Source organism: Oncorhynchus nerka, linkage group LG28 (genome assembly GCF_034236695.1).
Source record: "Oncorhynchus nerka isolate Pitt River linkage group LG28, Oner_Uvic_2.0, whole genome shotgun sequence".
Classification (NCBI taxonomy): Eukaryota; Metazoa; Chordata; class Actinopteri; order Salmoniformes; family Salmonidae; genus Oncorhynchus; species Oncorhynchus nerka.
In genome coordinates, this window is record NC_088423.1 from 40,074,676 (window position 1) to 40,091,828 (window position 17,153).

The 17,153-nt window shown below is 39.8% G+C and overlaps 1 protein-coding gene across 1 annotated transcript in view; it reads right to left on the reverse strand.

Moving 5' to 3' along the window:
- LOC115113224 (protocadherin-15-like) overlaps nt 1-17,153 on the reverse strand; it is a 186,219-nt gene that overhangs the window by 109,588 nt on the left and 59,478 nt on the right. The window contains exons 7-10 of the mRNA XM_065012551.1: nt 13,482-13,610; nt 6,594-6,899; nt 5,959-6,189; nt 1,165-1,280 (exon numbers count right to left, since the gene is read on the reverse strand). Coding sequence (XP_064868623.1) covers nt 1,165-1,280; nt 5,959-6,189; nt 6,594-6,899; nt 13,482-13,610 — 782 coding nt within the window. The remainder of the gene's footprint in view (nt 1-1,164; nt 1,281-5,958; nt 6,190-6,593; nt 6,900-13,481; nt 13,611-17,153) is intronic.

Consider the following 17,153-nt stretch of genomic DNA (forward strand, 5'->3'; position numbering starts at 1 on the left):
CAAAATGGCTTCCAACACTCTACTCAGCAAACTGGATGCAGTCTATCACAGTGCCATCCGTTTTGTCACCAAAGCACCTTATACCACCCACCACTGCGACTTGTATGCTCTAGTCGGCTGGCCCTCGCTACATATTCGTCGCCAGACCCACTGGCTACAGGTCATCTATAAGTCCATGCTAGGTAAAGCTCCGCCTTATCTCAGTTCACTGGTCACGATGGCAACACCCATCCGTAGCACACGCTCCAGCAGGTGTATCTCACTGATCATCCCTAAAGCCAACACCTCATTTGGCCGCCTTTCGTTCCAGTACTCTGCTGCCTGTGACTGGAACGAACTGCAAAAATCGCTGAAGTTGGAGACTTTTATCTCCCTCACCAACTTCAAACATCAGCTATCCGAGCAGCTAACCGATCGCTGCAGCTGTACATAGTCTATTGGTAAATAGCCCACCCATTTTCACCTACCTCATTCCCACACTGTTTTTATACTGTTTTTTTTATTTATTTATTTACTTTTCTGCTCTTTTGCACACCAATATCTCTACCTGTACATGACCATCTGATCATTTATCACCCTAGTGTTAATCTGCAAAATTGTATTATTCGCCTACCTCCTCATGCCTTTTGCACACATTGTATATAGACTGCCCTTTTTTTTCTACTGTGTTATTGACTTGTTAATTGTTTACTCCATGTGTAACTCTGTGTTGTCTGTTCACACTGCTATGCTTTATCTTGGCCAGGTCGCAGTTGCAAATGAGAACTTGTTCTCAACTAGCCTACCTGGTTAAATAAAGGTGAAATAAAAAAATAAAAAATAAAAAAGGCTGTGTGGAACTGCTCAGCCATGTCGAAGCCAATGAAGACAGATACAAATAGACAGAAGGGTGAGACTGGAACGGTACTTAACAGAAGTAATCATCACATTATGATAACTGTGACAGAGGGAACAGAACAGATGCAACACAATCAGGTAGCTATTTTTACAAAGTGAACATCGGTTCTTGCTGGTAGTGCTGTATTTCACTGCGCTGTGTAATAAACAATCATTTGTGTCATCAGCTATGATGCCATGAGCTGTGAAAATCATTATCCTCTTTAAGACCAATACATATGAATCTTAATCTGAATCCTTGGTCACTGAGCAGTCAGTGATACTCACAGGAGGTCTTGGTCCTCAGCGAACACAGTGGTGATGACTGTTCCCTTTTCTGCATTGGGGGCCACCAGGCCCTTGTACAGAGCTTGGCTAAACACTGGCGGGAAATCATTCATATCCTGTCAATAAAAAGAAAAGGAATAGATGCATAAAGTACTGTAGGCTATTATAAATGTATAATATTCACTTTTTCTATCCCCAATGCTTTGGAGGTAAAGGAAAGAAAGTCTGGTTCAGAGCATGAATAATCACATGATTCAGTTTCATTGTATCCATTGTCAGACTCACAATGTATCAATCAGTCTGCAAGTGATAGCAAACATCACTGTCTTGCAAAGATGAATCTGACTAAAAATACTGAGGGGGATGCTGAAGCTCAATGATGGATTATGCATGGCTTTGTCAGGGTCAAACTGAATCTGCTGGAGATGTGTTTTATCCTCTGCAATTGGAACTGTGATCTGCATGTCTATCTGACAAAGTTCAGTGGAAGCATGATTATGTGACTTTAATAAATGTCTCACAATACTTTATTTCAAATAATGTAATTGTTGAGGAAATGTGTCTGGCCCCAGACGTTGCTCTAGGACAGTGTATTCATATCTGATAGTGAACTCATTAGTACACTGTAGTGAACATCAACTTGAACATCTTGAAGAGTAATCTGGCCTAATTCACCATGTACTCTTATAATCTCCACCCGGCACAACCAGAAGAAAACTGGCCAGCGCTCAGAGCTTGGTTCCTCTCTAGGTTTCTTCATAGGTTCCTGCCTTTCTAGGAAGTTTTTCTTTGTTTTTTTTTGCTTCATCATCGCATTGCTCTTTGGGGGTTTTGAATATACACCATCACAATGAATCCATTATGAATTTTAGGCAGGTCTAAATAAACATTATGAGATGAAGAACCTTTATTTCAGATGAACAGAATAGGAGTTGTCCTACTATATGTTTTCTGGCTATGCTCCATGCCATATGCTGTAGGCTTATTCATTTGGCAGACAAGATATGCTTCTAAGTACCACGCCATTATTTTATATTATATGATTTTATAGTAAGAATAATATAATTAAACTTAGCTGAATAAAATACAATGGATATTTTTCCCATTCCCGGAGCGAGAGTGGCTATGTTGAGTGTAAAAGTGATCACTTGAAACAAGTCCTACAGTATGTACTAGATTTTGATTTATTTGGCAACTTGAGTTGTGATTTGAGAAAGTCACCAACAAAAGCTTGTGCTCTGTTCTTGCTGCACATTTTTATTTAACTAGGCAAGTCAGTTAAGAACAAATTCTTATTTTCAATGACGGTCTAGGAACAGTGGGTTAACAGCCTGTTCAGGGGCATACTGATAGATTTGTACCTCATCTGCTCAGGGATTTGAACTTGCAACCTTTTGTTTACTAGTCCAATGCTCTAACCACTAGGCTACCCTGCCGCCCCACATGCTGTTCTCTCATCAAGTGATCATATTTTCACCCATCAGGCTATTCTCAATTTAATCTTGTCTTTACTAATTTTTGAAATTAGTTTCAATTTAGAATGGCCCATTATCAAATGGGCAATAACAACGTTTGCCATGTTTCTGTCGATATTATGGAGCTAATTTGGAAAAAAGTTTGGCGTTGTAGTGACCGCATTTTCCGTTCGATTTCTCAGCCAAACGTGACGAACAAACGGGAGCTATTTCGCCTACAAAACTAACATTTTTGGAAAAAAGGAACATTTGCTATCTAACTGGAGTCTCTGATATAATTGACAGCTTTGAAAGAAAACACTCTGACGCTTTCCAAAACTGAAAACAGCCGAAGTTCTTCAAAGATAAATTATTTAATTTGATTGCTTTTCTTATTTTCGTGAAAATGTTGCCTGCTAACAGCAGAGCCTAGCATAGCATTACGCCATTATAAACTTACACAAATGCTTGTCTAGCGTTGGCTGTAAAGCATATTTAGAAAATCTGAGATGACAGTGTGATCAACAAAAGGCTAAGCTGTGTCTCAATATATTTCATTTGTGATTTTCATGAATAGGAAGATTTATGTCCACTGCGTTATGCTAATTAGTTTGAGGCTATGATTACGCTCCCGGATCCGGGTTTGAGTGTCACAAGATGTTTTAAGGATCTACGGATTGATGATTAATTTAACAAATGTTTGGTTGAAAGAGATAGGTCAAATGGAGTAGCTAATAAGCCTGGCTGCATATCTGACTGGCTGACTTACTGCAAATTGAGAAATTACGTGACTAAACCCAAGAAAAATAAGAAGGAACTGTTTTATGAAGCCAAGATCAAATCAGATGGCTTGTTCATCACAAAACCATTTGATGTTGGCAATTGTTTGAATGATTACTTCATTGTCAAAGTGAGCAAACTTAGGCAGAACATGCTAACAAAAAACAGTGAGCCATCGTATTCATGCTACTAATAAAGAACAGCATTGTAAGTTTGAATTGTGTTAGCTAGTGTGGGTGAGGTAGATTTTTTTTGCTATCCATCAATAATCCTGGCATTGACAACTTAGATGTAAAGCTACTGAGGATGGTAGCTGACTCTATAGCCACTCATATCTGTCATATCTGAGCCTCGAGGAAAGTCTTTGTCCTCAGGCCTGGAGGGTAGCCAAAGTCATTCTGCTTCCAGAACTCAGAGGGTTTTCTTTAGTGGAATCTTCTCTAATGTCAAACATGTAAAGTGTGATGTAGTGCAGGGCAGCGCTCCAGGACCTCTACAAATGGTTTGCATAGTCAACTTACACACAGCACTGTCACACACAGTTACCCCACCAGACATGGCACCAGGGGTCTTTTCACAGTCCCCAGGTCCAGAACATACAGTATTATACAGAGCCACGAGTGCATGTAACTCCCTTCTATCTCATATAGCACAAATGAACAGCAAAGTTGGTTTAAAAAAATAAGTAAAGCACACCTCATAGTAAAACGCATCTCTCACCTATGATGTATTTGTTGTGTGTACTGTATGTACTGACATGTAACTGATAGCTGCACATACACACACACTACATGTTGATGTTTTTAAATGTACTGTATGTAAATTGTAAAGTATTTTGTTTATAATGTATTTGTTGTTATATGTCGGACCCCAGGAAGACTAGTTGTTGCCATTGGCGTGTTTGACCAAATACAAAGCTATTTCTCTGTAAATCATTAAAAAAACAATTTCAGCATGCCTATAGAGAAGGGAACTCAGCAGGTACTGCACTAACAATAACTAATGACTGGTTTAAATAAATGCATAATAAGAATATTGTGGGAGCTGTACTGTTAAATTTCAGTGCAGCCTTTGATATAATTGACCATAACCTAAGGTTGAGAACATTTTTGTTTTATGGCTTTTCAATCTCTGCCATATTGTGGATTCCGAGCTATCTATCTAATATAACTCAGAGGGTTTTCTTTAATGGAAGCTTCTCTACCATCAAACATGTAAAGTGTGGTGTACCGCAGGGCAGCTCTCTTGAACCTCTAGTCTAGTTTTACCAATGACCTGCCACTGGCATTAAACAAATTGTTTGTGTCCATGTATGCTGATGATTCAACCATTTACGTGTCACAGCAACCACAGCTAACAAAGTAACTGAAACCCTTAAGAAAGGGTTGCAGTCAGTTTTGGAATGGGTGGCCAGTAATAAACATTGTATTTGTTTTCAATCATTCCCTAAGTTCTAGACCTCAGCTGAATCTGAGAATAAAGGGTGTGGCTGTTGAACAAGTTGAGGAGACTAAATTACTTGGTGTTAAGCTTGATTGTAAACAGTTTTTATAAGAAACATCAATATGTTGGAAGCTTCTCTAATGTCAAACATGTAAAGTGTGGTGTAGCGCAGGGCAGCTCTTTAGGACCTCTACAAATGTTTTGTTTCTACACACAGCACTGACACCAAAAGACATGCTATCGTTTTCGTTATATGTCGGACCACTGTAAGACTAGCTGTCACCATTGGCATCGTTTAATGGGGATCCTAATAAATCAAATCAAAGCACATCTTTGTGATGTGAAGGCTTAGGGTAGAAAGGCACAGTGGCTCCGAATATGCATTTAGCCTTGGATCAGCCATAACAAAGACACAATCAGGACTCCAATGCAAGGGTCTCTTAGCTAGCCAGGTAGAATGAGGTGATCATTAAATGAAATTCACAACATATGACATAATACCATGACTGCTATTCATGTAGAGCTAAAGTACTACTCTCTTGATAGTGATACTGCTAATGAAGTTGCTTTCTCAATATTCAAATATTGAGATAAACGTACTGCCTCTAAAATAGATTGTTTCTATCACTGCTATCAGCACTTCTAGCTTCCACAATAATAACTATTGCTTCTCCTATCAAATGCACAATATAATGTATTGTCTATAACTGTTAATACTGCTCCTGGCAGTGAAACAGTATCGCTTTGTTGATTTATACCAGCACTACTTTTGCTGGGGGGCCATGAGGGTAAAGTAGTTGGAAACATATTTTTTATTCATCCTAACCAGAGGAGGAAAGCTTCCAAATTATATGTAGAGCACAGTGAATAAAGAGTGACAGCAGACTATGACTATTACTTCTACAGTGTTGTTAGTGTGCATCCTTCACCACCGATACTTGTCCTTAGGGACCATGATGGTACATAACATTGTACACGTAAAGCAAGAAGTGCTTTTACCTTGATGAGGGCCATAACTTGCATATTCTTCATGAGTGGAAACAATGAGTGTGAAGCAACAGTATTTTTTACTATCACTCATGACAAACACAGTGAATACAGAGCGACGTGATCGTACCGTGATCCGAATTGTGACGGTGGCCTCACCGGGGGGCATGGTCCCAGCCTGGTCGACGGCCTCCACCTGGAAGGTATAGTTGGCCCCCATACCCATACTAGCCATGTCCTCAAAGTCCAGGGTCTGCAGGACTGACAGCTCGCCTGAGATCGGGTTCACTGAGAACAGCTTCATGTCCTCCGCAGACTTGATACGGTACGTTACGTTAGAGAACAGGTCTGCATCCACCGCCTGGGATGGAGGGAGAGAGGGAGGGATGAGAGAGAGATAGAGAGAGGGATGGGTGGGTGGAGGTGCTGCAGTCAGAACCATTGCAATGAAATTCACATTTTTATAGATGTTTGCTACCAGCCTGGAAGAGAATGGCAGTTGAAATGGAGGCCAAATCGGCTGATAGCTGGAGTCGCTTTGAAGTTAAAGGATGTTAAAGGGTGAATTTAATAGTTAAGCTGTTTGAAGCCCTTACTGCACTGCACAAAGCCTGAAAGAGAGAGAAGCTACAGAATCCCCTCCCCTCCCCCACACCCACACTTACACTAAGTCTCAGAACCACCATGCTCATTGCTCAGTGAAGCTGCAGCACATACCCGCACACATGCGCACTTGCACACGCACACACAGACAGACAGACGTACACTGAAACGCAGCAGCACAGTGTCCACAGGGCTGTTCTCTGGGACGTTGACAACATAGGTCTTCTGGGAGAACTCTGGGCTGTTGTCATCGATGTCTATCACAAGGACAGAGAGGGTGAAGGTGGTCCTGCGGGGGTCCACCGCCACATCAGAGGCCTCCACTATCAGGTCATACTGACTCCTGAGCTCCCGATCCAGAGGCACTGCGGTGAATATGCTGCCGTTCTCGTTGATGGTGAAGAAACCTGGGTGGTTGACTATCCTGTAGCGCACCAGACCGTTAGCCCCTGCATCTGGATCTGTGACCTGCAGGGGAAGCGTAAATATGTGGAGTGAAGGGAAAGGTAAATATTGAAATACATAAGCAGTAAGGTACAAGGGGTTGTGCTAAATCATGAATAAAGCCACAGTTAAAATGTGTTAAATCTTACTCATGCACACACACTTTAATAATGTACACTTAAAAATTACTAAGCTGACATGGTTCTCATAAATTAAAGCCCAGTGTTAATTTCAGTCAAATTTTCTGTTCACATTAAGATAAGTGTCTTTGTCACAGACATGACTAATCATCAATAAGTTTAAAGGGCCATAAACCTCTTCCTATAAAGGGAATTCATTGAATAGGGAAAATATGAGGTACATTTTGAGGATCCTTCAGGGTAGACAGAAAGTTAGTTACTTAACAAATTCTAAATCCCTAATGAATATGTCAGGTCATTGTTATTCCAGTGTGTGAGTGTGTGCAAGCTTGTGTGTGAGTGTGTGTGCCATTGTGGTTTTTGTGTGTGAATAGTAGACACAAATTCCTCTCTGTTGTAATCATGGTAACAGGGAAAGAGGGAGAGGGCAGGAGAGAGAGAAGGGGGGAAAACTTTGAAATCTGGTCACACTTCTCCTGCCACTGTTCAATTCAAGCCTGACTGCTGAGTTATTAACCCCGGCTAGGGATGGAAGGAGTAGCACAGAGAGAATCAAAGAAACAAATGAAAATGAAAGAGAGAGCAGGCTTAGATGGGGTAAGGGTGATTTACCCCCATTTTGTTTTACACAGAAAGCCAGATAAATGCTCAAAGGCACGGCTAAAGATTGAGCCCTGGTGTTAAACTTTCCGAAAACAGAAGAAAGAACAACATGCCAGTATGTGACCCGATTGAGGAAACTAGGCGTATGTTGCAAGTTACAACTTCACAATAGAGCTGTTTCAAAGTAAAAAATAATTTTTGGGCAGAAATGCCTTCTCGAACTTCTGAACTTTCATGTGCCACTTTCATCATACTAATAAAATTGGTAAAATACGAGCCTAGTTGGTTAAGCCACAGAAAAAGTGAGCAACCTTCCCGCTAGCCATGATTGGCCGAGATAATGAGTAGGCTGGACATGCCGAGAGATGAGTTTGGATTGGTCTGTCATATAGCACACGTCTGTCTATTGGAACTGGTCAGTATGTCTAGGTAATCGTGTCCAACGCGGCTTTATTTTTTTTTATTGTGTAGTAAAACTGCAACCCTAATTTCAAGTTAAAGTGTACTGTTAGCTAGCTAACGTTAGCTCGCTAGCTAATGTTTGTGTATGCTCTCCACTTTATGGTGGACCTAGTTTTGAAATCAGTGGAATTAGAGTATAATAGCTAAGGAGATGATGAAAACAACAGTCTTGATTACATTGTGCATGGCATCAGACAGGAGACGCGTCCAACCATGATGTATACTGGTAAGATAGTCTAGCTAGCTACATTTTCAGATATGACACATTTCTCATTTTGACAGAAAGTGTTTTCATTTGAAGCTTCCTGTTAGCTAGCTAACCTTAGCTGGCTGGGTCGCTAGCTAACATTATGTGTATGATCTTATTCTTCATATCTCAGACACATTTGTTTGACTAGTTATAGACATAGAACCTGGTTGGTTAGCTACCTGTAGATCAATACAGGGTATTAACGTCATGAGTTGTGATTATGGTCCATTGTTTAGCTAGCTAGCTAGCTACATGTCCTAACAAAAGACTCCACTCTAATTTTGTCAAATTATTTTCATTTCAAGTTAGTGTGCTGTTAGTGTGCTACCTAGCTAACGTTAGCTGGCTGGCTCACTAACTAATGTTAAGTCATGCGTTGGGATTAATTGTTTACTTAGCTATATATCTTGCTCCGTTTCTTAACAAAAGACTCATATTTAGTGTGCCAGAGCGCAGAATAACTGATTAATATTTGAATGCTCAACACCCATTGAATATGTCCGTGCCAGTAAACGTTGGCAACAAAGCGTAATTCAATTGTTGCCAGCAGCACAGTTAGTCACCAAAGCTCTGGATAACATGAAAACATCCTAACTAGCTCTGTTAGGGGTCAAATAGTCAGAGTGGGGTGTTCTCTCATTATGTGTCTGGAAGTAGCTAATGAGTTAGCTTGGGTGTTTGACTGTCGATGTGAGGTCACAGCTTTCGGAACAACCCTACTTATTGGCCAGAGTGTCCAGTGTGCGCTCTGAATGCAAAACACTCTGAATTTACAAACGTACAATCTGATAGCACAGTTGCAATCACCAAAACCAACCTAACCAGCTCTGCTAGGGCAAATCATGTTCAGTGGGCCGTTCTCTCGCTCTTAGATGCCTGGAAGTAGCTGGCAAGATAGTACAGAACGCACGGATCAACCCTTAAAGAGATGGGTGGGGGTAGGGGGTAAGGTGTAAGGTACGGCAGGTAGCCTAGTGGTTAAAGCATTGGGCCAATAACTGAAATGTTGCTAGATCGAATCCCTGAGCTGACAAGGTAAAAATATGTCATTCTGCCCCTGAGCAGGGCAGCTAACCCACTGTTCCTAGGCTGTCATTGTAAATAATAATTAGTTAACTGACTTGCCTAGTTAAATAAAACTCAAACATAAAAAAAGGAGGGTGTGAACTATGCTGAATGGGTGTTGACAAAGAAGGGATCTCCAACAGTAGTATCAAAACATTGATAGACAGTTTTACAAGTGAGTTTATAAGTTTATCAACCTTCAAAGCGGAATTACTTTCCTATTGTTTCCTCAAATGCAGTGTATGATACATAATTTTGTAGCTCTGAGCCTCTACTTTTATCCAATGTAAAAAACAGAAGTTAAAATGTTGCTACATAAGACCGAATCCAAGTGGTGAGTCACATCTGCAAATTAACCAAAGTTTGACATCATTATGCACCCCACAGCTCACAGGCTTTTCAACGGGCCAAATTCCTGTAATACATAGTAAATTAATTGAAAAACAAACAAACAAGCACACTTTAGCACTACCACGTTGGTCAGCAGCCATTTTGTATGCTCTTTAAGGGTGCCAAGCATTCATTGTCTCTCATGTCTATTAAAAGTTAGGACTGCAATTACACATGCAGTCCAATTCAGATATTTTTTCACAATTATGGTTAAAAGATATGATCTCATTGGACAAAAGACAAATTAGTGAAGAAATATCAGAATTGGGCTGTCTGCGTAAATGCAGCCTATTTGTTCTCTGGAAATAATGCAACTCTGCTGAAGGTGAGTACATCTCCGCTGCATGTCGTTGCACACACACCTTCTGTGACGTACATTATTTCCCTAGAAATAGACCCATAGACCCTCATTGATTATCCCTTACTTATCCTTTAGGATTAGCATTAAAATACATGGATGATATATGCAGTGCAAACCCCATGCATTGGTAACATCTGCATGCAGATTAAGGGTCAAGTACTGCATTTACAGTATATGCCCATCTATTGAGACATGAGTGCTCTTCACAGGCCTCCATAAAAAAGGGTCTGTCATATAAAATGGTACTGTATATTAGCGATTAACACCGGTACTGGGACCACTCTATACATTTCCTCACAAAATAAAATGACAAGACCTGAGAAAAATGAAAAATAACCCCCAATGTCGCACAAATGCAATTCCACAAAATTCACAGCAGCAGATTACCCCAAGAATAAATAGCACATGATCCAAACAGGTTGTGGCATAGAAGCCTTTAGCCTAGTGTACTTACTTCACACAAAGTTGCCCTAAATTCAAAGCACACACATACAGTGCCTTGCAAAAGTATTCATCCCCCTTAGCGTTTTTCCTATTTTGTTGCATTACAACCTGTCATTTAAATTGATTTTTGTTTGGATTTAATGTAATGGACATACACAAAATTGTCAAAATTGGTGAAGTGAAATTTAAAAGAAATTGTATTTTTAAATGGAAAAGTGGTGAATGCATATGTATTCACACCCTTTGCTACGAAGCCCCTAAATAAAATCGAGTGCAATGAATTACCTTCAGCAGTCACAATTTGTTAAATAAAGTCCACCTGTGTGCAATCTAAGTGTCACATGATCTCAGTATACATACTGTTCTGTTCTGTTAGGCCCAAGATTCTGCAACACCACTAAGCAAGGGGAACCACCAAGTAAGTGACACCATGAAGACCAAGGAGCTCTCCAAACAGGTCAGGGACAAAGTTGTGGAGAAGTACACATCAGGGTTGGGTAATAACAAAATATCCGAAACTTTGAACATGCCACGGAGCACCATTGCATCCATTGTAAAAAAAAATAAAGAATATGGCACCACAACAAACCTGCCAAGAGAGGGCCACCCACCATCAGAGAGGCAACAAAGAGACCAAAGATAACCCTGAAGGAGCTGCAAAGCTCCACAGCAGAGATTGGAGTATCTGTCCACAGGAGCAGTTTAAGATGTACACTCCACAGAGCTGGGCTTTACGAAAGCGTGGGATGAAATTCGACAACATTGTACTTAAGGGGGCTGAATAATTTTGCACGCCCAATTTTTCAGTTTTGGATTTGTTAAAAAAGTTTGAAATATCCAATAAATGTCGTTCCACTTCATGATTGTGTCCCACTTGTTGTTGATTCTTCACAAAAAAATACAGTTTTATATCTTTATGTTTGAAGCCTGAAATGTGGCAAAAGGTCGCAAAGTTCAAGGGGGCCGAATACTTTCGAAAGGCACTGTAAGGCTGGAGAAATGTGAGCTACATTGAGGTGAGTGCTAATGATCATCTTTATACTAGTTTGCTCATATATTATCTGATAACATTTTGTATCGTGTTATTCACGTGGATTTAGCTCTTAACTCGCATAGTTGCCTGTCATAGTCCAGACCAAAAGCCTGTGACTTGTCTGATTATAATTTTTTATCAGTCAATGTAATTTTGTTTCACTGACTCTGTCTGTATATTTGGTTAATTGATCTCTGGCTGGACAAGTGGAAGAGGTAGCTCATTGTTTCGTTTGCTCACATAGTAGCCTTATATTGCCTAATATAGAGCCTAGGCTATTTTCCAATCGTCCTGACTCCTTAAAGTAATGATGGACTGTCATTTCTCTTGCTTATTTGATCTGTTCTTTCCATAATATGGACTTCGTCTTTAACCAAATAGCCACCCTATCTTCTGTATACCACCCCTACCTTGTCAAAACACAACTGATTGGCTCAAACGCATTAAGAAGGAAATAAATTCCACAAATTACAAGTTAATTGAAATATATTGCAGGTGACTACCTCATGAATCTGCTTGTGAGAATGCCAAGAGTGTGCAAAGCTGTTATCAAGGGTGGCTACTTTGAAGAATCTGAAATAGAAAACATATTTTGATCTGTTTAACACATTTTTGGTTGCTACATGATTCCATATCTGTTATGGAATCATGTAGTAGGTTAATTAACTGCCCTGTTCAGGAGCAGAACGACAGATTTGTACCTTATTAGCTCGTGATTCGATCTAGCAACCTTTCGGTTACTGGCCCAACGCTCTAACCATTAGGCTACCTGCCAACCTGCAGTTATGATGCTGGGTGTCAAGTAAAGTTGGTGTCTCAGGTCTGAGTCAGTCCCTGATTACAGCAGAAGGATAACAACCAGCAGAACTGTGGAACTCAAGGGTCAGACTTAAATAGCCCATGGAGAAGAAACAGATTTATTTTTGTATAAAATGCACCGATGCATTTGTTTCGTATGCTATTGATACATGTATTACTTCCCCTATCCATTTCTGTGACATTTGTAAAGACAGATTAGAATGTGTGTCAGCATGATGCAACACAAAGAGCTCCCGTTCCCATAGAAATGAACCTTATCTCCCTTCTAGCACTTTAAAAAGAAATATTTATTTTCTGTGAATTGTCATTCACTGATCTGCTATGGCACAGTGTAGGTGAATATACAATTTAGTGGTAGTTTGACCTACTCATCATATCCCTCTGCAGAACTGTAATCATTCCACAGATCATTAATTGATGCAAATGTCATGGAAGTTTGTATTTCTTCTTTTTTAAACATGGTCTTGATGCAACATGGTCATGCCTAGGAAAACTGTATATTTGTTTTTTTTTCAGCATTTGTTGTTGCTGTTTTTTGAAAAATACACTTACCCCATGTTCCAAACAAAGTTAAAAGTGAAACAAAGTAGAAACGTAGAAATGCGCCATTTTCAGAAAACGGTATGTAGACACTGATACTGTGCTGGAGATAATTAAAATGAGGTTGAAAAGTGGTGGAATTGCCCTTTAACACTTCATGTTTCCTCATTTATCAGGGTGCAGCTCAAACCAAAATAATGATCCCAACCAAATAGAAAAGAAATTCTATTCCAGTCAATTAGAGCCTGTCGGAGTTATCGCCACATGCGTTGCTGTGGACACCTGTGGGACTTTGGGAGTAGCTGGGTTAGATAAATGGTAAAGAAGGCCTGCTTAGTAAAGCTGTGCCAGGTAGAAAGGTAGAAAGAAGGGAAATGCTAGGAAATGTCAGGAGAAAGTAAGGTTGTTATTCTTCATATTCACATTCAAGGTATTCAGGTGAATTTCAAAAAACATACTTTCATATTGTGTGCATCCTTATTCCATCAGATGTGCTTACCGTGACTTGACCAACAAACATGTTTGCCTCCTCCTCCTGGACAGTGAGGTTTCTGGGTAGGGTCAGATCAAACTTAGGGTTGTTATCGTTGACATCAGTCACCACTATGTTCACTGTGGTGGTGGCGGTCTGGAAACAAAAACAGAGAGAAAAAACAAGTTGTGTGTGTGTGTGTGCATAAGCAAACAAACATACGTGACTCGTTTCAGAAAACGAGACATATGTCGCGCGACACTTCACGGGAATTCCAATTGAATGTAAACCTTTTTTAAATCAAAATAAGTTTTTGGGCAGAAATGTCTTCTGGAATGTGAACTTTCATGTGCCTTAATAGCAAACTTGTATGCCATCTGTAAATACTAATAAAATTGTTAATCAAGAGCCAAGTTGGTTTAGCCATGGAAAAAGCAAGAAACCTTCCCGCAAGCCATGACTGTCTGAGGTAATCAGTGTGCTGGACATGCCGAGAGATGAGTTCGGATTGATCTGCCATGTACAGTAGCACACTTCTGTTCATAACATGAGCTGGTCAGTATGTGTAGGTAATCCTTTCTAGCGCAGGTTTTTTGAAAGATATCACGTAGCTGATAAATTCCCTCTAGTAGCTGATAAATTCCCTCTAGTTATCTTCTTTGATTTCAGAGCATTCTCATCTGAGTGTGCCAGAACGCAGAATAACTGATGAATTTACGAACGCTTAACACCTGTTGAGTATGGCAGGTGTCAGTAAATTTAGGCAAAAAAGCATAATGAAATTGGTGCCAGCAGCACAGTTGCAGTCACCAACACTCTGGATAAACAGCCTAACTAGCTCTGCTAGGGTGAGTAAAATGGTCAAAGTGAGCTGCTCTCTCATTTGGAAGTATCTTTCATTGCTGGAAGTATCTAGCACGGTTGTCAACGTTAGCCAGTTAGCTTGGGTGCTTGACTACTGTTGTTGGGTCAGAACGCTCGGATCAACCTTACTACTCGGCCAGAGAGTCCAGGGTGCGCTATGAACGCTCTGAATTTACGAACGGACAATCTGGCATCGCTCTTAGTTTACGAATGCCCAGACACTCTGGCACTGCAGATTAAATTTACGAACACATCCGTGCTATAATCCAGCCTTTAGACTTGAAATCTTTGGTTATTTAGTACATAGCCTCACATGTGAATCCTTAGAGGTGGGTGGGGCTAAAGCTTAAGAGGGTGTGAACGATGCTTAATGGGTGTACACAAAGAAGAGCTCTCCATTAGGTACAAAAAATTTTTTCTCAAAAATGAAGTTACAAGTTTATCAACTTTCAAAGCAGAATTCCTTTCCCATTGTTCCTCAACTGTAGTGTATGATATACTAGTTTCTAGCTCTGAGACTCTACTTTTATCCAATGTAAAAAACACCATTGCTATATAAGACCGAATCAAGCCGGTCGGTCACACACTGTACTGTATGAGTGTGTGTTTTTGCAGAGTATTGAAGCGCTATGAGGGAAATCAAAACTAAATGAATTTACCTTCTGTACGATGATACAATGTAAATAATTGAATAATAATAATAATATAATAATAATAATTTGCCAAACAAAAGCAAAAGCTGCAAAGAATCTAAAATATTTTCAGAAAGTTTTGGAAATCAGTCTCCGAAGCAGACTTCTATAACAGCATCTGTGATGACTAGGCAAAGACAAATATACTCTACTAATGAATACATAAGGCTATCCGAAGAAACTATGTAATGAAGTCAATACAGAGACACTAAATCAAACAGCTAATTCAAACAGACTTCAATTATGCAGAGAACACAATATGGTGGCTAACAACCAAGGCTGTTAGCACATCTAAAGTCCATCTAGAGTACAACTCTGGACCCAAGTATCTGTCTGACTTCATCCTACCACATGCACCCTTCGCTCCTCCAGGTCCATCTCCCTTCAGCAGCCACATAGCACACTAAAAACTATGGGTGATAATGCTTTCAGTTGTGTGGCTCCTCTGTGGAATGCACTTCCATTCACTGGCAAGGCTGCAGAGCCACTAGCCTAGTTTAACCTTTTATAACTAGGGGGCAGTATTTTCATTTTTGGATAAAAAACGTTCCCGTTTTAAACGGGATATTTTGTCACGACAAGATGCTCGACTATGCATATACTATATATATATAGACAGCTTTGGATAGGAAACACTGACGTTTCCAAAACTGCAAAGATATTGTCTGTGAGTGCAACAGAACTGATGTTACAGGCGAAACCCAGATAAAAATCCAATTAGGAAGTGCCGCATTTTTTGAAACCGCCTCATGCCAATGACTCCTTATATGGCTGTGAATGAGCTACGAATGAGCGTATGTTTTCTACGTATTCCCCAAGGTGTCTACAGCATTGTGATGTCTTTTTACGCATTTATGTTGAAGAATAGCCGTAAGGGACCACATGGCTCCGGCAGAAAATCTTGTGTAAAGTACACAAGTAGCCATTTTTCCAATCGCTTCTTATGAGAAAACAATTGTCCCGACGGATATATTATCGAATAGATGTGGAAAACACCTTGAGGATTGATTCTAAACAATGTTTGCCATGTTTCTGTCGATATTATGGAGCTAATTTGGAAAAAAGTTTGGCGTTGTAGTGACTGCATTTTCCGGTCGATTTCTCAGCCAAACGGAGCTATTTCGCCTACAAAAATAATATTTTTGGAAAGAAGGAACATTTGCTATCTAACTGGGAGTCTCCTGAGTGAAAACATCTGAAGTTCTTCAAAGATAAATTATTTAATTTGATTGCTTTTCTTATTTCCGTGAAAATGTTGCTTGAGGCTGCCATGATAAACTTACACAAATGCTTGTCTAGCGTTGGCTGTAAAGCATATTTTAAAAATCTGAGATGACAGTGTGATTAACAAAAGGCTAAACGGTGTCTCAATATATTTAATTTGTGATTTTCATGAATAGGAACATTTTCTAGGAAGATTTATGTCCGCTGCGTTATGCTAATTAGTTTGAGGCTACGTTACGCTCCCACATGCGGGATGGGTAGTATCAAGAAGTTAAGGCACAGCTAAAGACTGAGCTGTTCAGAAAAGCTTTCAAGGACCTATTCTAATTCTGTTCTCCTGTCCACCGGATTTGACAACACCGGTGTACAGCTTTGATTGTTGTCTGATTACAATGGTCTGTTTTTTATTGTTTTTATTATTTTCATAAAAATATATACATTTTTTTTCTTCTATGCCTTGGGTTTGAGAAAAGCGCTTTACAAATTAAATTAATTATTAATTATCTTTGTGGATATACAGTACACAAAGCAAATTTGGGTTTGGAATTTTAACCTCTTACCTCTACCTGGGACGCTTGCGTCCCAACTAGAGCTCTGGAAATGCAAATGCACTACGCTAAATGCTAATAGTATTAGTTAAAACTCAAAAGTTCATTAAAATACACATGCAGGGTATCAAATTAAAGCTACACTCGTTGTGAATCCAGGCAACAAGTCAGATTTTTAAAATGCTTTTCGGCGACAGCATGAGAAGCTATTATCTGATAGCATGCACCAATACACTACAACAGAAAAGCACAGCAGGGGACGTAAACAAAATAATTAGCATTTCGGCGTTACACAAACCGCACAATAAAATAGAAAACAGTCATTACCTTTCACCATCTTCTTTGTTGGCACTCCTAGATGTCCCATAAAC